The 22,125-nt window shown below is 38.3% G+C and overlaps 1 protein-coding gene across 1 annotated transcript; it reads right to left on the bottom strand.

Annotated features, from left to right (window-relative positions):
• Positions 1 to 15,439: 15,439 nt before the first annotated feature.
• LOC144658922 (uncharacterized) lies at positions 15,440 to 21,896 on the bottom strand. The gene is made up of 2 exons (XM_078519422.1): positions 21,870 to 21,896; positions 15,440 to 16,627 (listed from the first exon to the last, which is right to left on the bottom strand). The coding sequence occupies exon 2, from the start codon at positions 16,587 to 16,589 to the stop codon at positions 15,843 to 15,845; it is 747 nt and encodes a 248-aa protein (XP_078375548.1). The 5' UTR covers positions 16,590 to 16,627; positions 21,870 to 21,896; the 3' UTR covers positions 15,440 to 15,842.
• Between the last annotated feature and the right edge of the window lie 229 nt (positions 21,897 to 22,125).

The raw sequence follows: 22,125 nt of genomic DNA, 5'->3' as shown, positions 1-22,125 counted from the left end.
CTTTTGTTCTTTTACACTGTGGCCTGAACTTGGAACAGTTCGGGGAATGGATTATCAATTACTCTTCGTTATGCCATGTCACCCCTTAATGTGGGAGCGCCGCGCCTCAATTCACGATAAAAAATTTATGGCCGCCCGGTCCATTTATGTAGTTCTCCGCCAGGTTACGAGCCTAGTGGCCCATCAGGCCGGAGCTCATACCGGTTTCCGCAACGTGAAGCGACAACGAGTATTTTTTACTCCACCCGGATGGGATGCTATTCCATCGCAGGGTTACCTCCCTTCCCGAAAAGCTAAAGATTGACTGGTAATCATTTTTACACCTGGGTAAGGAAAGGGACTCTGGGAGTTGAGAGGCTTTCCAAAGAACTTAACGCATTGTCCCCCAAAAGCTCTATCCAGGACTGTTTGGTCCAGAGTCCAGCGCAGTGACCATTATTAGGCCATCACGCTCCCCAACCGTGTAAGAAAGTGCAAAAATCTGCTTGTATAAGCCCTGGGGTTGTACAGTTTGGCACGAAATGTGGGCTAAATAAGCGCCGCACTGGAGGCGTAAAAAATTTAATAAGCGCCGCGGCGCTTATTCGAGTAATTACGGTAGTCCCTTTCTTCACCTAGGTCGGCGATAAGGACATACGTGATGTAAGTCATGACGCATCACGAGAGGTTTCCTTATGGAGAGGTTCGACTTTAATAAAAAAAAAAAGTCCGAGATAACAAAAACAGCGAAGTTCTCACCTGCTTTTTTTTTTTGAAATGGACTTTAATAACTCTGATCATTCATTGATTTTCATCTGATCGCCAAATGAATAAACTTATTTAACACATTTAATAAATGGACCGGGCGGCCATAAATTTTTTATCGTGAATTGAGGCGCGGCGCTCCCACATTAAGGGGTGACATGGCATAACGAAGAGTAATTGATAATCCATTCCCCGAACTGTTCCAAATTCAGGCCACAGTGTAAAAGAACAAAAGAGGATACGAAGGCACCACTTCCACACACCCCTCCCCCCCTCGAGCCCCCTCAAAAAAAAAAACAACACCAAAAAACACACCAAACTCCCAGCTATACACCGATTCAGCGTAAGCCGGAAGTTGCATGGAAACGAGGCCTAAGGGCCCTCGGCGGCTAAAAACTATAAAGTTTTTACTAGCATTTGGGGCGTTTCAAGTCGAAACGTCCTTGGTCCTTTGCTTTTTTTAATTTATATTAATGATTTAATAAAGTCAACTAATAAGCTATCATTTATTCTATTTGCTGATGATACTAATCTCTTTTGCTCAGGAAAAGATATTAAGAAACTTGAATCTACAGTAAATGACGAGTTAACCCATGTTCAAGAATGGCTTAAACTAAATCAACTTACACTAAATGTCAAAAAATGCAATTTTATTGTATTCAAATCTCATATGAAACAAATAAAAACAAATTTGTGTATTAACTTAAATAACCAAGAAATCCAAAAAGTAGATCAGACGAAATTCCTTGGAATTATAATTGATCAGCACTTAACATGGAAAAGTCATATTGAATATATTGCGACAAAAATCTCTAAAACTATTGGTATTCTTTGTAGAATCCGCTTCTATGTTAATCAATCACTTCTGAAAATGTTATATAATAGTTTAATTTATCCGTATCTCTTTTATGGTAATACTATTTGGGCAAATAATTATCCTACCAGGCTTGACAAGTTGCTCAAACTCCAGAAGAAGGCATTGCGAGTCATAACATTCTCGCCATATAAAGCTCCCTCTCGTCCAATTTTTGAAAGACTGAATTTATTAGACATTAACCAAATCAATGATTTTCTAATAAGCATCTTCTGTTATAGTCATAAGTCGAACTCTCTACCAGCGTACTTCAATGATTTCTGTACAGAAAATTCTCGAATTCATAATCATTCTACAAGAAAATCCAATGATTTACACAAAAAGTTCAATAGGACAAATTTGGGTGTGTACTCGACAAGAAATAAAGTAATTAATATATGGAACACTATTCCAAATGAAATAAAATGTTCTGTCTCAATACATGTATTTAAAAGAAAGATGAAACAGTTTTTACTGTCAAATTGTTGTGCCTATTCAATTTAATATTAGTACTAGGTTTTTCAATCACACTTGTTGATTTTGAATGATGTAATGAATACACTTCTCGCTAGCTGAATCCTGATACCAAATTGATTAAATACTTTGTAATTAAGGTCTTAGTTAAAGGGGGACTATCTAGTAAAAGCCTGTAAGGGTTTCTTTAGTCCTCCTCCATTCTTTTATATGTTCCTAAATTTATGTAACATGTAGTGACCAAAATGGAAATAAAATTGATTGATTGATTGATTGAAATAAAGCATTTCCTTTACGAATTAGCCACGATTCTTGATCCCTATCAGTGCAAACGTATAAAGAGAAGAAATTTTAATGTCTACCAGGCGACAGGCGAAATTCTAACAGCTTAGCGGTACGATTTTGCTGCCAAACTTCAATATTCCCTCTCCAGCATAGGCTGAATTTCATCTGTTCTCTCAGGTAGTTTACAATCAATTTTGAATTTTGTTAATCAATAAAATGAAACCACTTTAAAGTCCAGAATACCTTTTAACCCTTTCCTTACCAGGTAGCCCTGTGGATTTCGATCTGAATGAAAACTTTCTAGTATTATGGAGAAACTCGCGTATTCACGCAAACATCATTAAAGACAGTCTACTGATTTTGTTACAGAATTTGACAGATTTTTTCAGTAGAATTTGTGATTGGCATGAACTGTTTCAGGTGTAAATTGAATTGTACATGTATTTGAGTTGCAGATTCATACAGGTTAATAATAAAATAAAGCCGACTTTCATATCAAAAGAATGATAATATAAAGTACACAACGTCGTTTTCGACGCCAATGGGTGAGTCGGTGTGTATACATGGAAGCTTATTTAGTGTTTAAAGTCATCAATGCTTTTTAAACACACAAATTCTAGAGTAGTAGCAAAGTGTAGCAGTGTATACAAAGCAGACTCGGTTGTTATTACCGGTAAAGTTATACCGACCTGGAGGCTTACATGTAAACTAGAAAATATTTTCTGCCGGTCAAATTCGATCCAGTTCACAAATGAAATCAGGTCCGTCCGTAAAAAAATTCAGTGAAAAAATCTGACATAACTGTATTTGACTGGGTTGACTGTACGCTTTTCGATTGTTGATTAATTATTATGATTGGAAAATGTAACAACAAACTGCAGCACATGTTTACCCGAGCTTCTCTGTCGAAACAAACTAACAAAATTTAGATAACTGAAACTATTTGTGACACATGTTTACGCGTGACCTTCTCTACGATTCTGTGTCGATACCTGCAACTTTTTATTCGGATTAAGTATTTTGAGTAGACCTTTGTCCTTCTCAATAAATGGTGACTCTATAAAGCAAGTTGAATTTACAAAATCCCTTGGTGTATATATAGATAAGAACCTAACTTGGAATCTACACATTACAAATATTTCTAAAAAGATTGCATCTGGCATTGGCACCCTAAAGCGTAGCAGGTCTTTTGTTCCATTTAAGACATTACTATGTATCTATAACTCTTTAGTACAACCCCATTTTGATTATTGTAGTGTCGTTTGGAGGAATTGCAGTAAAACTCTGGCAAGTAAACTACAAAAACTGCAAAACCATGCTGCGCGTACCTTGACCTCTTCTTCCTACGATGCCAATGCTGATGATCTTATTGCAAGACTTGGCTGGAATAAACTCGATGTCCAATTTAAATTTAAAACAGCCGTCATGGTCTATAAATCACTCAATGGTCTTGCACCTGACTACCTTAGGACAATGTTTTCTAATAGAAGCGATACGTGTACCTATTCACTGAGAGGGTCCGCGGGTAAACTAACTGTTCCGCTCCCCCGCACTAATTTTCTTAAAAACAGTTGTAGCTATAGAGGTGCGGTGCTGTGGAACAGTTTACCTGTCGACCTTCGGCAAGCACAAACTCTCACTAGCTTTAAATCCGGCTGCAGCAGTTTCGTTTTTGGCTAGAATCAATGTAAATATTAACATCACACGGCATTCATGGAAAGCAGGCATTTCTTTTATTATAACTAATTAATTCATTGTAGACGAATAATGTAATTTAAATTTATTATGTAAAATAGGTATTAAGTAATTTTAAATAAGTATTATGTATTTTAAGTCCTGATGATTTTTTACCGTGTTGAAATAAAGAGTATTATTATTATTTTATTATTGAAAACCTAAGGGTCTCTCAAAACCAAATTTGTTCTTCAAAAGTTCCATTCAGTAAATCATAAGGTAGTTCGTTTTATTGATTAACAAAATCCAAAATTGAGTGTGAACGGCAAACATTCAGGTTATGCTGATGAGCGAATATAAAATATTCGATTCCAAAGAAGGAGACAACAAAATCTTACCGGTAAGCTGTAAGAATTTCTTCTCTAGCCTGCTAGACCTTAAATTTCTTCTTCTTATACTTTTGAACTTAGGATCAAGATTCGCGGCTAATTTGTAAAGGGAATGCTTTTACCGACTCGAAATGCCCCACACGCTAATAAAAACTTTATGAATTTTGACCCGCCGAGGGCCCTTAGGCCTCGTTTCCATGCAACTTCCGGTTTACGCTGAATCGGTGTACGTGTATACCAGAGTAGTGACAAGGAACGGCAGTTTCTCACGTACTAAAACGAGTTAAAAATAGTCTTGCTAAACCATAAAAACCATTTCCTTGTGAATAAACGCAGCGGCAAGGATATTTTTTTTCCGCTTGGCCCAGCCACTTAGCTCGAGTAGCCTTACTCTTGCATGTATTTACTTAATATAAACTCTTCTGGGCACGAAATAAAAGATCGTTGTTGTTTCCTGCACTAATTACGATATTTAAAAGGACCCTAGTCAGCTACACCTTTGTTTTTGTTTACATACGCCATACGCGAGTGTCATACGTGAGTTCCGGTGTTACGCGAGTTCCGGTGTTACGTACTTTTTGCACGTCTTTACCAGCCAAGGTTGTCCGTGCCGTGACTCAAATTTGAGCTGGCCTGTGACAATTGCAAGTGCGGGACGAAGAAAGTTTCGTGTAAAAACAAAACAGCCGCGGTTTTAGTAAATAGAAATCTCAGTGCTTTTGCTCGCCACCGTGAACAAGAGGCGAACGCTGAGAGAGAAATAAAGGTATTTCTTGTAAGATTGTTTTTTTGTGTCGTTATACTATATACATGTTGTTTCACACCTTTTTTTAAGTCTTCGCCAACAAAAGTCAGGCTCAGTGCTGTCTCTGGTTATGCTCCTAGGCGGGGGATTTGACACCAGTAATCTGGTCTAATCTGCCCTTTTTTCGACGTTTTTGCTAAACAAGCAAAAACGGTAGAATAGGGGTTAGTAGACAAAATTTGGATCCACATATTTGTAAACTCTCAAGGGACTTTTTTAATTTCTCAAGGGACTGTTTTAATTTCTCAAGGGATTACTTTCCGCTGTGGGTGATCACTTGCGATTTCGTGGAAAAAACGTGACTTGTCACATTTACAAACGTTATATAACAATTTTAAAAGTGACATGTCAGCTTTCTTATCTCAACGCACGTGTGTCTGAAAGGCGATCTATAAAAAGCGTCGCACAAACGATGGATTGCGTAACTAAAACACGAATAAATAATCACTAGCACTTACATCGCGTTGAGAGCAATGTTGCATGAATCGGCTTTACAACATGCGATAGTATCTACGCAGTTCGAGTGGAATTTCAGTCAAAGACAGCAAAATTCTTTCGTATTTCATCTTCAAATATAATTCGAAAGCATTCACTGTATATGTGGCTTTTGTTTAATCCTGGGTCTTGATATCCGACCCTCGCCGAGCCTAGACAAAACGCAGCTTGAGTGTAACGATTTGCTTACGCAATGTTTTCTCCGACAGTAGTCGGAAATATCCGTATTTTTTTTTCGTGCTTTTTCATGGAGCAATCGTAACGATACGGCCTTGAACACATTGAACGGCGGTCTACCTATAACAATTCAAATATAGCGTCGCAAAAACAAAGCGTCGAACGCATATTTTGCTGTTTCATTTGCTAATTTCGCTGCCGTAATCGACTGCCTCGAAAGGTCCTTGCAGTTTTAAAGTATAGAATTGTCAGATCTCGCTGAAATTTGCACTGTTTATTTCAGTGTAATGTTAAGGAATATGTGTATAAATACCCGGCGCGAACGAGCCATTTTTGACAAAATTATATGGCTGCATTTCCTCCGCGAAGATAGGAAATTGTTAAATTAAACTACAAAGAAACTGTAATGATAAGTTCGAAGAACAATGCACAGGATAAACCTTCGACTCATACTTCATGCAAAAACGTCGATATCTCGAAGAGACTTTGATTTGAGTACTTATGCTTAGTGTGCAAGTGGCCCCACGGATGCCTGTGGTGGTGGGCACGTGAACAACTTTCAACTTTATCTTGATTGCTTTCATCACCAAATATAATATTTGTGTTTTTCTAACTTGGTTAAACAAAACTCTAAGATTAAGCTAAAAAAAACACAACGAAGACTAAAGCTACAATATAAAGCGACGAGAATTATGCAGAAATTAGCGAGGTCAAGTACTGTTAATAGCAAATAAACAAACCAATCGAGCCTACCTTGCTAGAAGCAAGCTCTTTCTTTCTGCTCTTGATCCACTCAGTAAAGTCTCGAGAACTAAACTAACTACGAGCTAAACACGTGCTCCTATTTATACCAGAGTAGTGACAAGGAACGACAGTTTCTCACGTACTAAAACGAGTTAAAAATAGCCTTGTCAAACCATAAAACCCATTTCCTTGCGAGTAAACGCAGCGGCAAGGATATCCTGCACTAATTACGATATTTTAAAGGATCCTAGTCAGCCACACCTTTGTTTTTGTTTACATACGCCATATGCAAGTGTCATACGCGAGTTCCGGTGTAAGCGAGTTCTGGTGTACGTGAGTTCCGGTGTACGCGAGTTCCGGTGTACGTGAGTTCCGGTGTACGCGAGTTCCGGTGTTACGTACTTTTTGCGCGTCTTTACCAAATGTATGTGCAAATCTCCGCGGCTCTCCTCGGTAAGGCAAAGGCGTGAGATTATGAATATGAATATGGATATGGATATAGAGATAATAACAGGCGGTGAAAGCTTAACAACAGTCGCCGTTTTTTAATCGAGGCTAAAAGAAATCGACAATGAAGCGACCGCAACCAACGTGGTCGTCTTAAATCGAGTAGCGAGTGTTGTTCAGCTATTATTATATTTCACACATACGGGTACTAAGATAACTTGAATCTATATATTGGAACGTGTTTTATTTACCACAGAGCTGCTCCTGCAAGAATACATGCAGCAGAAAGAAGACATCTAAGAGCCAAGGTTGTCCGTGCCGTAACTCAAATTTGAGCTGCTGTGACAATACACCGATTCAGCGAAAGCCGGAAGTTGCATGTGAACAAGGCCTAAGGGCCCTCGGCGGCTCAAAATTATAAAGATTTTATTAGCGTGTGGGGCATTTTGAGTTGGTAAAAGCATTCCCTTTACAAATTAGCCACGAATCTTGATTCTTGAAGAAGAAATTTAAGGTCTTGCAGGCTATAGAAGAGATTCTTACAGCTTACCGGTAAGATTGTGTTGTCATCTTCTTTGGAATCGAATATTTTATATTTTCTCATCAGCATAGCCTGAATGTTTGCCGCTCTCTGGCTACACTCAATTTTGGATTTTGTTAATCAATAAAAACGAACGTAACTACCTTATGATTCACTGAATGGAACTTTTGAAGAACAAAATTAATTTGGTTTTGAGAGCCCCTTAGGTTTTTAATCCGAATAAAAAGTTGCAGGTATCGACATAGAATCGTAGAGAGTCACGCGTAAACATGTCTCACAAATAGTTTCAGTTATCTAAATTATGTTAGTTTGTTTCGACAGAAAAGATCACGTAAACATGTATCGCAGTTTGTTGTAACATTTCTCAATCATAATAATTAATCAACAATCGAAAAGCGTACAGTCAGCCCAGTCAAATACAGGTATGTCAGATTTCTTTCACTGAATTATTTTACGGACCTGACTTCATTTCTGAACTGGATCGAATTTGACCGGCAAGAGAATATTTTATTGTTTACATGTAAGCTTCCAGGTCAGTATAATTTTACCGGTAATAACAACCGAGTCTGCTATGAATACACTGCTACATTTTGCTACCACTCTAGAATCTGTGTGTTTAATTAAAAAGCATAGATAAATTTAAACACTAAATAACCTTCCGTGTATACACACAACTTACCCATTGGCGTCGAAAACGACGTTGTGTACTTTATATTATAATTCTTTTGATATGAAAGTTGGCTTTATTTTATTATTAAACTGCATGAATCTGCAACTCAAATACATGTACAATTCAATTTACACTTGAAACAGTTCATGCCAATCACAAATTCTACTGAAAAAAATCTAACAAATTCTGTAACAGAATCAGTAGACTGTCTTTAATGATGTGTGCGTGACGTTTTCGCGAGTTTCGCCATTAATATATTAGAAAGTTTTCATTTAGATCGAAAACCAAAGGGCTTCCTTCCCACAGAAAAACCTGTTTCTTAAAAGGTATTCTGGATTTTTAAGTGGTTTCATTTTATTGATCAACAAAATTCAAAATTGATTGTAAACTACCTGAGAGAACGGATGAAATTCAGCCTATGCTAGGGAATATTGAAGTTGGCAGCAAAATCTTACCGCTAAGCTGTTAGAATTTCGCCTGTCGCCTGGTAGATATTAAAATTTCTTCTCTTTATACGTTTGCACTGATAGGGATCAAGAATCGTGGCTAATTTGTAAAGGAAATGCTTTCTTTCGACTCGAAATGCCCCACACGCTAGTAAAATCTTTATAGTTTTTAGCCGCCGAGGGCCCTTAGGCCTCGTTTCCATGCAACTTCCGGCTTACGCTGAATCGGTGTATCATAAATGCAGATTTACCGCTCAAATATAAACCGGTATTTCTATGCATTAATGCTTCTGAAACAAACTTCCGTGTCTCTCGTGCTTAGAAATGGACTTTAATAACTCTGATCATTCATTGATTTTTATCTGATCGCCAAATGAATAAACCTAATTAACGGAGCTCGAGCGCAATCTATAAATACACGTCAAGCTCAAACGATGTTCATTTCACAGCAGTTAGAATTTTACTCGAGCTTCTGTATCTCTTCGACTTTCATTGCTGATAACGAGCATTCTGCCTGGAGACACAAAACTTCGTTTGGCCAAAAGGTAGGCGAAAAGATTTAGAGGAATCTTTAAGCGTGAAATAGTTAAAGATAGGTACTTTAAGAATTCCTTAATTTGCATATTTGTGAAAACAGCCAGATAACACAAACACTTGAAGTTATGTCTGACAGGTATTTTCACTAGTATAAAACCGTTCTATGACATTCTTGCTTTCCTAGTAATTTTTAAAGAAAAAGTAAGAATGACCCTGTTACGGAATGGGCAATTTCTTAAACAGTGATTTGGGAAATGCGAGCAACAGAAGTTCTTGTGAAACGAATATTGAATAACAACAGCGTATAATCTCGACAACAAATAAAATAAAGTTGCCGACATAAAAATTTGGAGAAACGATCGTACGCTCAAAAATCGCCATATCTTTGGCAAAGATCATGTATTTGTTTAAGATAAGCAAAGAATACATGGAAACTGCTTATTATAAACGACTGTAACCCTTTCATGTTTCTCCCGATTATTTGCTGTTAAATGAGCTGATCCGCTGAAATGGCGCTGAAATGGCCAATTTACTAGAGGTTCCATAATTTTTTATTTCTAACGGTTACATTTCCCCAATTTTTTTATTAATGGAATCAATTCACCAATGAACAAGCTTTGTTCATGGTAAATGGCTTGTTCTAAATCGAGATAACAGTGGAGTTATTAGCCTTTCATTTTGTAGTAAATTTGAGACTGTTCAAAACATCGATAACATACCTTCGAACTTCTTGGCCGTTGATCATCCAAACTCAACATTTGCCGAATCTATTTTGATATATAGAAAGAAGAAAGATAGTTTTTTATAACTATGCCAAGTATGATCGAGAAACTGTGACGGCAGGTTCAGTGTCGAAGGTACAAGAACACCTTCGATCCGCCATGTTGGCAAGCCGTCACGGAGGCTTCAAATCGGCCTTCTCGATATTTTCCAAAATAAAAAGAATTGAAACTTTTTAATATACATTTGGTAGTTAGGACCCTAAAACAAGACTGCATGCCAAATTTCAGCGAAATCGGTGAGGTACGGTGTCCGACCAAAGTTCGAATCTTATAGACTATGACAATTAAATAGCATCCAACAAATCAGCATATTTATTCATGTCATGGTTTAGTACAGCAATATCCAATGCAACAGGATACGGATGTACACCCACCTCAGGAAACGGATAAAAACAATCACTGGAACATAAAAAGCCCCTTATGCATGAAACCATAAGGAATGATTGTTATGCTTTTTTACCATCCAATATCCTTTTACGTAATGACATAGCTTTTATTTTCGCAAAATGCTCTTTCTCGGATCTTTCTACTAGTAGGTAGACACTTAAGTGCTCAGAATAAAGCCTATTTATACTCGTTTATTTCCATAATTATTCATTAAGCCTCGAGTAAGCCACTACTTCGCTGGACCTATATTGTCATTCCCCCGTTGTAAACAATACCACTATTGTTTTCTAGGGCTCTATTAAAGAGGCATTGTTGTGGCCTGTTAGTATTTGTTTTAAGAACTGTTGACATGTCTCGTTCGAAGAGGTAAATGATCCTATAACTTACATGTTTCCAACCGTTTGCAACTCAATTGGAAGCCATCTGCACAGAGTTCCTCGAACTTTTTGGCCAAATCAAGAAAATTCTGCTCGATCGAGTGCTTGGAATTTATTGAGGTCCAGTTTTTATTTACTCCAAACAAACGACCTCAGGAAACGGAAATGAACGACTACAGGATACGGAAACCATTAAGATTCGACAACGCTTTGTTCCATTGAAATGAAGTGGTTTCAGTTGGTTGGGTTCAGTCCCGGGGGGGGCGGGTACTCCCTATAATGGCCTATACGGGGAGGCTCCGCCCGAAAGGGGTACCTTTTTCATGCTTCAGGTATATAAAAGAGTAGGGATTTTACAAGTATAGGTATATGAAAGAGTAGGGATATCGGTTATTTAAGCGTTTAAAAGGGCCTTCTATTAAAATATTTCGAATATACGCACCTTATGGCTGTATCATTTAAACGCTACATAAAAATGGCATCAAGACTTCCTGTTTTAGGCATATGTCATGCCTATTTGGTATACGAAAGGAAGACCAATTTTCAGTAATAGTTATATGAAAGGGTGCCTTTTCTGTCAAAACGGTTTTTAAAGAGTAAGGGGTTGGACCTGGGGGCGGAGCCTCCCCGTACAAAATATTTTTAAGTAGCCCCCCCCCACCCCCCCGGGTTCAGTTCGTGTTCTCTTAGGACACAACTCTTTTTGGGTTTGTTGTCTGAGTGATCAATACGCGCAACAACACTTTACAACTTGTAATGCAACAATATATTGCAAGACAAGTTGAAAGAAAATGTTGTTACTGGGCCTTTACTGCACTAGAGCCTCAGAGAGCTACTTAAATTTTATATATGGATAAAGAGAAACAACAAAACTCTTTCCTTATCAAACTACATAAAAATGCAAGTAAAAATAAATCTTTACGTACGTTGGCTACATAGACTAGCTTTTATTTACTCCAAACAAACGACCTCAGAAACGGAAAAAACAACTTCAGCAGGAAACGGAAATAAACGACTACAGGATACGGAAACCATTAAGATTCGACAACATTTGTTTCATTGAAATTACGTGGCTTCAGTTGGTTGGGTTCAGTTCTTGTTCTCTTAGGACACAACTGTTTTTGGTTTAGTTGTCTTAGGCCCCGTTTACACGGGTCCGGACAAATTTTTGCACGGACGAATTTTGTACCTGGACCGCCTGTTTACATGGATCTGTGCAAATTGTGTTACAGATTGCAGTGGTGTTTACACGGAACCGTGCAAATTTTAGACCAGTCGCGGCACTTGAATGGCTTTTTTACGTCTCTGTTGTGATTGGTTATCGCTAATGTTTTAAGCCAATCATGTTGCAGCTAATGCAGCACGCGGCAAATGTTTCATTTTTGCTAAGCAACCAGGCAAAATATAACTAGATTCCAGGCCTTAACCGCGCTATCTGTGCAAAAAGTTGCACGGTTCGGGTGTTTACACGAGTCCGTACGAAATATGGAACCGTGCCGGTCAAAAATTTGACCTGCTTTTTTCAGGTCCAAAACTTGCACACTTAGCCGTTCAAAAATTCGTCCAGTTCCGCCGGTCCCGTGTAAACGCAAGGTGGAACCGTGCAAGTTTTTGTCCGTGCAAAAATTTGTCCGGACCCGTGTAAACGGGGCCTTAGTGATCATTAAACTTTTTTAGCTTGCGGCTTAACTCGGTTGAAACGGTGGATTCGGGCAAAGGTTCCCCAATACAACAACAGTTACCTATTCAATCGGCGTCAACCCTAGCTGCCTTGAAACGGTTAAACAATATTCAGCAATAAGCCGTTTTAACATAACCAATCAGGGACACGATTATATTAACCACATAACCTATATAGCTAACAGGTGTCAAACATTTCAACTGAATATGGTTGAGGAAGTGTTCTTTGAGAAACTTCAACCAAATTCACAGAAAAAATACGACCTAGCTAAATAAGAAATTTCACACAAGTTTTTACGTCAGGAAAGCTTTCACCATTTACTTAAATTAATTCATTGTTAGTGTTCAACACCAATAACGGGCAAAGTGGTTTGTATTATCGACAACTATTTCACTAATATTTGGTAAAATTACAGAATTAACAATTTCTTTTTTGCCACCTTGAATACATTTTGATTTTCCAGTTAGGATCCATTTCCTTTTTTCACTGTCAGTGAATGTTTCGCTCTCAAAGAGTGCTGTAATTATAATACCGTTTGAATGGTGATAGAATAGTCAATAGACTGTGAAATAGTAATATTGATTGTGTTAATTATAATAATGTGGTTTTCAGCCCAAGTGTGCATAGCGTCATCGTATATACAAATTTAACATTTAAAAAATCTTTTAAATTATTTTTTACAGCACTTTTAAGACCGAATCACCACTGTTGTTGTTAGAAGAAAAAACAGCACGGGTCGTGTAAAGAATGCAAGTGTATTAAAAATTTTAAAAGCGGTCACTACATTTTGGATGGGGAAAAAGCTTTCCCTCAAACTTAACCCAGTGGACTATCTTGGGTCTTAAGTAAATGCAACGACTTTAGTTTTTGGAAATACGTTAAAATAATTTGTTTAGAGCTCACAACAGTTATAGCTGCAAAAGGACTAATTGCGAGTACTGCCTCTCGTGTTTGATACATCAGACTTGAACCACAGCGCCGAAATATTGCAAAGTTACGCGGAAAAGAACCCCTGAATTGACAGTAACTATTTCAAAGTCAAAAGCAGATCCAATCTTTGTAGCTGTCTTAAAATACAAACTTTAGGCATTTCTCGAGGAAGAATTGCGCCCTTCAGTTTGACAGGAGCCCACTGTCCTGTATTCCAGTCATCTAATTCTTTCCTTGTCTTTTCTAGAAATATAACTAACCCCTGAAATTACCATTGCATTCAGAGTTGTGCTCTAAGTTCTGTGCGCGACATAATCCCCGATTATGACTATTCTCTTCCCCCCCCCCCCCCCCCGCTCCCCCACCAACCAAAAAAATCCCATAAACGTCCTTCGCGGATATTCTCAGTCCAGGCCAAAGCGAGCTATTGAGTGACTATGTGTGCATGTAGTCATCCGACTACGAGAGCCGCGGAGGCGAGCGAAGCCCTCCCACCCCCTTGTCCCCGCTGTCGTCCATTCCTCTCGCAATTATTTTCCCTTGTTCAACGATCAAAGGAAAATGTACAAGAAAATAGAGGGTTGTGCACAGTCTGAAAATTACGTACACCCGGCATAGCACTTTCATACACACCTAATTAATTCCTCGATTTCTAGTATCATGAACTTGGGCAATCTCATCCGCAGTCAGCCAGCTTTTCTTTTGATCAGTACCAAGAACGCGGACTATGGCTGTTTCCGAAATTATCAGCCAATCAGATTTCAGTGAAAGTCCACTCGGATTTCAAATCGGAACTCACCATGGTCCGTGTTATGAGAGATGACTAAAAGCTAGGGGCGAGATTAAACAATGTGCTGCCTATGGCAGTGGCATAGCGCATGACCATGCAAATGTTTATCTCCGAATTCATTGCTGTAGTATCTCTATAGTGTAAACGTCTTACGATCTAATGGCGCCCAACCATAATTTCTTTCCGAAGTCACATGAATCTGAATTAAAGAAAAATCGACATGTCGTCACCGGACGGGATATGCCGCTCTTTGATTCGCACTTCTCTTTGTTTCCAAAGATTATGTCCCGCGAGGAAACTGAAGTAGCTAAGCTTGGCTCAGAACTGGGACACATATTAAATGTCTCATTCAGGGGTCAGGGAGATTATTTTGAGAACAATAAAAATGCTGATATGTTCAATAGATTGACCATTGTAATTAAGCCAGCCGTGCTTCCATATTTTGTTAAATCATCGATTGAAAATTATAAACCTGCGAATTATTTGTAGCTTATTGGATAGATATCTGACAGATTCTGTAATATATATTCTCTTAGATGTCGGCGAATATTTCATAGATAACGATGACTACTCGATTGAAGTGATCACAACACATTAGACATGTTGTAACAAATTTCTTTTCAAAGCTTATCTGCTGATACATAGGACGCCTTGAAAGGCCACTGAAAACAGGATAAAAATAATTTAATTATTTCATTGAATTTACGAAGTTCAGCTATTTTTTACCGTCTTTCAGTGTTCCTGTATTAAGTCGAAGCGTCTAAGTCATCTAGCTTGTATGCGTACTTTCCAGCCAGAAGAAAAAAATATAGCGTTATACTCACGCGACTACTACAAGTCAAGCTATTCTATATGAGGGTCTGAATGGGGGGTACCTCGATAACACTAACCACTTAATTTTTTGGCTCTGTGACATGAAACAGTAAAAGTTTAGGTTTGTTAACACTAACTGTAAAACTCTTCCCTGCCACACAAGTTTTGCCACCATAATTGAACCTCTCTTTGTTTTTCTTGTGTCTATCCAGCACGGGTATGGGTGGTGCAGTCCAGGGGTTGGGGGGGGGGGGGGGTTACTTTATAGCTTTGCACCCATATGGGTGGCTTTTTAATCCTTTAAAGAACAAGACAGTAGGGTCTCAATAATATCTCATTCAGGGGTCAGGGAGATTATTTTGAGAACAAAGAAAATACTGATACTTTTAATAATGGATTGACCTTTGTAATTAAGTCAGCTGTGCTTCTATATTTTGTTAAATCATCGATTGAACATTATAAGATCTTATAAACCTACAAATTATTTGTTGCTAATTGGGTAGATATCTGACGGAGTCTGTAATACATATTCTTTTCGATTTCGGCGAATATTTCATAAAAGACGCTGACTACATCATACGAAGATGTACCACGCCATTAAATTATCGAGTTGAATTTACGAAGTTCAAGCTATTTTCTACAGTGCAGTTTTCAATGTTCCTGTATTAAGTCCGCGAAACATCTAGCTCTGAATGCGTGCTTTCCAGCCAGTAGAAAAGAACAAAATATATGATGAAAATACAGGTACAATCATTTCTTCACCTCATTGTTTAGAGACAGTTTATTTTTAAAGTTTGCATTTCAATGATCTTCTTTCGTCCAGGAGCCGCGGTTCTTGTCAAGATCGGCCAAGGCTTGTTTGGCTGTTTCGTCAGTAATTGTAGCGACTTCTTCCTTGGTTTTGTCAGCAATCTTCATCTGTGCCTGATCGAGTTGATCCTTTGTGTAGCCAACTTCTTTCATCATGTCACAAGAATCCAAAACCGTCTGGAGCTTCTCACGGACGATGTTATTTATCATGGCTGCCTTCTTCAGTTGAATGCGAGGATGAATGGCGCTGTGGATGGAATGTCGAAGCTTGTGTTTTTTCTCAGCTCCAAAAGCGGCCCCAATGATTATATCTATGCCAACAACAGCAACAACAGCCCCAGCTTCGACACCGAATTTAATAAAGGTAAGTGCATCCAAGCCGATAGATAGGGCGTCAAAAAAGGCAGCTTCCGCGATGCGGCCTGCACAACGCAGTGCCATTACAGCAGCCTTTTTTAGTGCAAGTTCAATGGGACCGAAGAAAATTAAAGAAGCGAGAAGCTCACTGACGGTGGCTTTCCAGCCTTTGTACTCAAATTCTTTGCTGCTATCAGCTGGAATATCAACTTCAATGTCGCTATACATCTCTCTGATTGTTTCATCCAATTTGTTAAGAAGACGCTGAATTTCGGTTGCATCCTTGCTCAGATCATTCATCAAGCTTCCAATATCAGCTCCTAACTCTTCCACGCGTCCTTCTCTCTCTTTATTGCCTGGATAAAGCACATCTTCCATCATGGTTGCTCAGTATAGGTAGTTTGCACTTTTAACGTTTCCTGTTAGGAGAGAAATAAAGATGATTAAGTTTTATTTGTTTACAAGCTTAGGCCATCCTAATAAAATCCTTCGTTTCCCATCGCCCCGTCTCTTGTGATGGTGGGTCGGCCGGTCGGGCCAAAAAAAAAAGTCAAGAATGAACGCTTTAAGGGGTCTGGGTTTATTTAAGAAGCCCGGAGATGCAGAACCGAAAGATTTTGTTTCAGTCGATCTCGCTGAAAATGTTGGAACAATCGTTAATGCCCTTGGCACGAAGAAGCCTTTGAAAAACTTATTTTTTATAATAAAACAAGATCGTGTGCTTGTAAATTAAAGTACTTGCCTCTTTGGCTAGTGAATCTGGATTTTTTTACATTTTGAAAAAAATGGGTCGGTCGGGCGATGGGAAACGAAACAATTTATTGGGATGGCCCTAAGTCCAACGTCGAAATATTGTTTTGGCAGGTTAATGCTTTAGTTCATTAGCCAAACTAATACCTGCCCTTGTGTTTATTTTCCTTGTAATCATAACTATAAAAAAGTGTTTCATTACAACCTGTAGAAAACTGTAATCCACCTGCGCGCTTTTGTAAGTAATTAATTTTTCAAAACTAGGATTAACGTTAGTCAATGGTTCTAAGGAAAATTTGTTATGTTTTCAAAACTAGCCTCCCTAATTACTATATAAATAGAAGTGCCTTGTAAAATATTCTTTGGTTATGTTTTTGGAGTAAAGTCTACTGTTGGAATGAAGTTCTGTCTTACGTCTCTAAATATTCCAAATACTGCAATAGATCTCGGCCTTTCCGCAGCCAGCGTGTTCCTCCAGAATTGGAGTTTTCCCTCAGGTGTATAAAAGGGCTTCTCCAGGCCAAAAACGTATTCAACATTCCCCACTTTGAAACGGTACCGGTTGTTCAACGAGAAACGTTCAGTCGGAGTGTAGAAGCATCAGTTTTGGGATTATTTTAGGGATATATTTCTTAGTACGTGCTCGGGCGTTCAAATAATTTACTCATCTGCGGAAAGCAAGGATTTCATTTATGAGCTAAGCGTGAGTTCACTAAGTCAGACTAAAACTAAGTGAGAATCCGAGTTACAATTTGCTTCAAAATTACCCTTCAATTCTAACTACTTTTTCGTAGCCGCTAAACGGGTTCTCAAAAGGAATTCATGTTTCGACCTTATATATTTGTCTTTAACTTAAACAAAATTTCGGTTTGACCGCTGTTGTAAACTTTGTAACTTAAGAAACACAAAAACTCTAAATGGATGCTTATTGTAGCTTAGAATCTGTTCTCTATAGTAAAACTTATTGCTTTCCGCAAGAGGTGTTTTCAGCTGTGAAATTTACACCTTCATAGCCCTTTGTTCTCAGTTGAACTTCGTTTAGCTCAGTTTCATATACTTTCTGCAACCTTAAACTAAAGTTCCTTTCGTCATAACCTGAAATGAGCTACTTACTAGCTTTCACCGAAACGAACTTATTCTTTAAGTAAGAATTCAGTAGGAATATATTCCTTTTGCAATTTTTGCACGATTAGCTCATTTCGCATTCTTTTTGTTCTCAGAGTTGGCGGCATCTACAAACACCTATCTTTCGCAAATGAATAGCGTGGAAACTTGCGAAAAGTAGTTAATCTCAGTGTTTCATTTTTATTGTACACTCAAATATAGCTGCCTTGATACTCTCAAAGGTATAATTTTTTTTCAAACATATAATAATTCACTCTCAATTACGCTTTCGACTACGCCCGGCCTGTAAGCAGAGAAGCACCAGAATGAAAACCAGTTTAAATCATCCTTCGCGTCTTGCAATTTGCGCATAAACGATGTTTAAACCATGAAACAAACTGCCAAGATTTAAGAGGATGTAGAAGCATACAGGGAAAACTTGAAGCTTCGGTACCAACACTGCGAAAAACGATAGCGGCATTTAATTATAAAGGGACTGTGTCACGGCTGAGTTAAGTTTATTTTATTAAGTTTTGCCAAATACTCGCTATGAAGCTGAATGTTTGCAAAAAAATATTACTTCTATGGATCTAAATGACAAAACCATAGCTTCATTGCAACCAAATATGTCTCCCGGGCGAGACTAACATTGAAAACTGTTCAGCCCAACAATATTTTAAAAACCCAGTCGCAATCCGTTTCAATCTTCTTCACTTGTGGCCATCCATTCCTTCTTTTGTATTTGGTGTGTTATTGAAATGTTCTTTTACTGTTTTAAGAGGTTATTTTTATATTTCGCCGAATTCGATGGTCATTTTTCATGACTAAATTTGGCTTAAATCCGTGACACAGTCCTTTTAAGGCCGTTGGTTAGGCGACAACGATCCTAAGAAGCATGCGACATTGCGACACGGTTACCCCCGTTGGAAGGCGATTGAATTTATTTTTTTAGGTATTTAGTACTATTGAAGGTTTTCACCGACAGGATAAAGTAAAACTAAAACCACCGAGTAAAACAACTCAAGAATTTGATAAGAAAATATTCGTAAGAAGTAAATTCATTGTCTAGGTTTATAAGCGTGTCTAATATAATCATTTCTCAAATAAACAGAAAACGTCATTTGGCCTGGACTGATGTAGAAGTGTAGTTACAAACTTAAGCTTACTTGAAATTTTTATATTCTATTAGCAATTTTAATTAAACGCGATATTTGGCAGTAGTTATAGCATGATTTATGTTATATTATTACATATACTCACAAGATAATCTACTTTTCCGATTCTTAGGTCTGTTCTGTTTGTTACGGTCGAGGGTCGATTTAAATCGAATTGTTGCGATGTTTTATATCGGAGCACACTCACGGAGAAAGGCACTGGTCCAACTGCTGTACAAGCAACTTGAATCTACTTTATTGCTTTTAAAAGGTAGATTTTTAAACAACACAATACGGGCCTAGTTGTATAGGTGTTTTGCACCTGCTCTCAGAACAAAGCCTTCGAATAAGAAATGAGCTCTAGGTTTTAAGGGCGCGAAAAGTATTATCCTTAGAATTTTCTCTATTAATTTTGTATAGCCCAGCTTACGTAAGTCAAACTGAGTTGTCGAAACGCTATTGGCTACAACTTGTTTATGACAGTTGCCCTTTTGTAATAACTTTGAGCTCTGCCTGAAAGTGAATGAGTCAAGATCGCCATTAAACACCATGTTACGTTATTTGATGATGGTTTTAACCACTTGATATGAAAGATCCCGGAAGGTAGCAGGGCACCTCCCGCTCAGCTATAGAGCTAAATCCCCACAAAAGCCCCTGTTGCACTAACAAAACTGCGGAATTGGTTTGTGAGAGTATAATCCTAGGCTAAAAGCTCAAAAATCCCAAGCTTTATACGTTTCGAGAAAGCGAAGAATTCACTATCTATCCATTATTCTTTTTATAAAAGCGTCATGGCTGTGTGAGTCAAACGTGACTAGTAATCTGCAATCAGGCGTCTTTTTTTAATTTGCAGGTTAGAATGTGACCTTTCGGTGGACGCGGAAAAGCTACACGAGCAACCGTTGAGAATTTGGGAACTTTATGAGACATAATAACAAGTTGTATGGAGAAGATAAACAGCGAAGATTTAGAACGCTAAAATAATGCGACTGCATCTGAGCCAAAAAGCCGTTCAAATGCCCAACTACAAGCCCATTTTCAGTGATCAAATGTCCCCAACCCCGGAACAAATTAATAATCAACCAGATAACTGTTTTATCTGTATAGCTTCCTATGCTCGTAAAATCTTGTCAGCATATATACCGGCCTTATAAATAGACCACACTATTTTTTCCCCTATAATTATGTATCAGTCAATTCCAAGCGAGATCATCCCCCCGGGCATTTGACCGATACTGAGGCCCGGATAGTGGGGAATTTGATCGAACTGAAGCCCGGATGGTCGGGCATTTGACTGTTGACAAAATGTGTCATAAACTATAAAACGCTAGCGAGCTCAAGCGCGTAAAGTTAGTATTTGATTACGTTAATGTAAAGTACCTAGTTTCAATTAACGTATCTATCTTTTCCTATTAAAATTAGCTGATAAATAGGGCAGGAGTGTCCGTTTAACGAGAAGGTAACTGGTCGTTTGCGAATCCGCTCGTACTCGTAGGCAAAACGACCGCAATTCAACGAGAAAACCGACTCAATGACATTTCAGCCCCGACTGGTGGGGCATTTGACTGATGTGCAACTTGGAATTGACTGATACGTTAATACATTGAAGATAATCGGTCTCCGCCATGATTATAACATTTATAAACCCAATAGCGTTTACTGCGTTCAAGTTCAAATAACAACCTCCCTGTGATCGGATCAAATTCCCCACCCACGCAAAGACTTCGATTATCAAATTCCCTTCCCCCCCGGGAAGGAAAAGGCGTCAAATGCCCGGGGTATGCCTGGGGGGGGGGGGGTTTGTTGAACCTTCGATTTGACTGATACACAACTCGAACCAAAATCGATTTTCCCTTGATTTCCGTTATACATGTAATTTTACCCTCAGTAACTCGAACCTTCGATAACTCGAACTCCCGCTAATTACTCGAACCGATGTTCGTTTTCCTTTAGGTCATTTTCTTTATAATTTTACCCTCGATAACTCGAACTATGCCTTTCAAAACGTGACAAGTCAAAGCAAGCAATATACTGTAGTCAAAAAGACTGAAATCTTTCTTGAAGGCCTCAAAACACGAACTGTGCCACGCCATTGACGTGCTACAGACGTTTAGTTAAGAATAATCGATAACTGTCGATAGTAATACTGAAAGTAAATCGCATGAACCCTGTAGCACTAGCCCGACATTGTTCTCTTTGAAACTTGCAAAGTTTGCAGTACCCGGACTTCTCCTCCTGCTGCTTTGCTTTGTTTTGTTTCAAATTACGTTGACTACGCTGTTATGATTAATACAGTAATTTAGAAATGTGTTGTTTAATTTTTACTCGACTTCTCAATACTGTAATTAAACTTGATACTGAAAAATGTACATAACATGAACAGAAAAACAGTTAACATCCCTTTTTCCTCTGGTCAATTTGTTCTCAACTTCCGATTACTCGAACTCCCGATAACTCGAACCTTTTTCAATTTCCCTTGAAGGTTCGAGTTGTCGGGAGTTGACATGTGTCATAACAAAATCTGCATGTCCTTTGTTTAAGCCAAACATACCAGCGCTGCTTAAATAGGTCCTCCAAAATACAAAAGAATGTCTAATATCTTATTCTGTGGAAAAATTGTAGGTACAAGTATGTAAACAACGAAAAAACTTACCGAGTACGGCTCAATCCACTGCGAGTAATCGAGAGCAATGCACCACTTGCGTTCGGAATCCAGTGATATTACTGTTGCACATGTTGAATCCATGAACTCCTGTTGAGTCCATTGCCAAATTTGTTTAGTGTTCACGTGAAGGAATTGTGCAAGCAAACGCCCATATTTGCCATATTTGTCCACAGGCAGACCACCCTATGTGTTCGTGGTTAATAATTGTTCACTTAGACGAACAATAGAAAAATGTTAAAAAAAA

Source organism: Oculina patagonica, chromosome 6 (genome assembly GCF_052425735.1).
Source record: "Oculina patagonica isolate OP01 chromosome 6, crgOcupat, whole genome shotgun sequence".
NCBI lineage: Eukaryota > Metazoa > Cnidaria > Anthozoa > Scleractinia > Oculinidae > Oculina > Oculina patagonica.
Note: the sequence above shows the minus strand (reverse complement) of the source record. Positions and strands in the feature narration are given on the sequence as shown.

What these genes read in the sequence shown, in the direction of transcription:
- LOC144658922 (XM_078519422.1), bottom strand. Translation starts at nt 16,589, where the DNA reads ATGATGGAAGATGTGCTTTATCCAGGCAATAAAGAGAGAGAAGGACGC.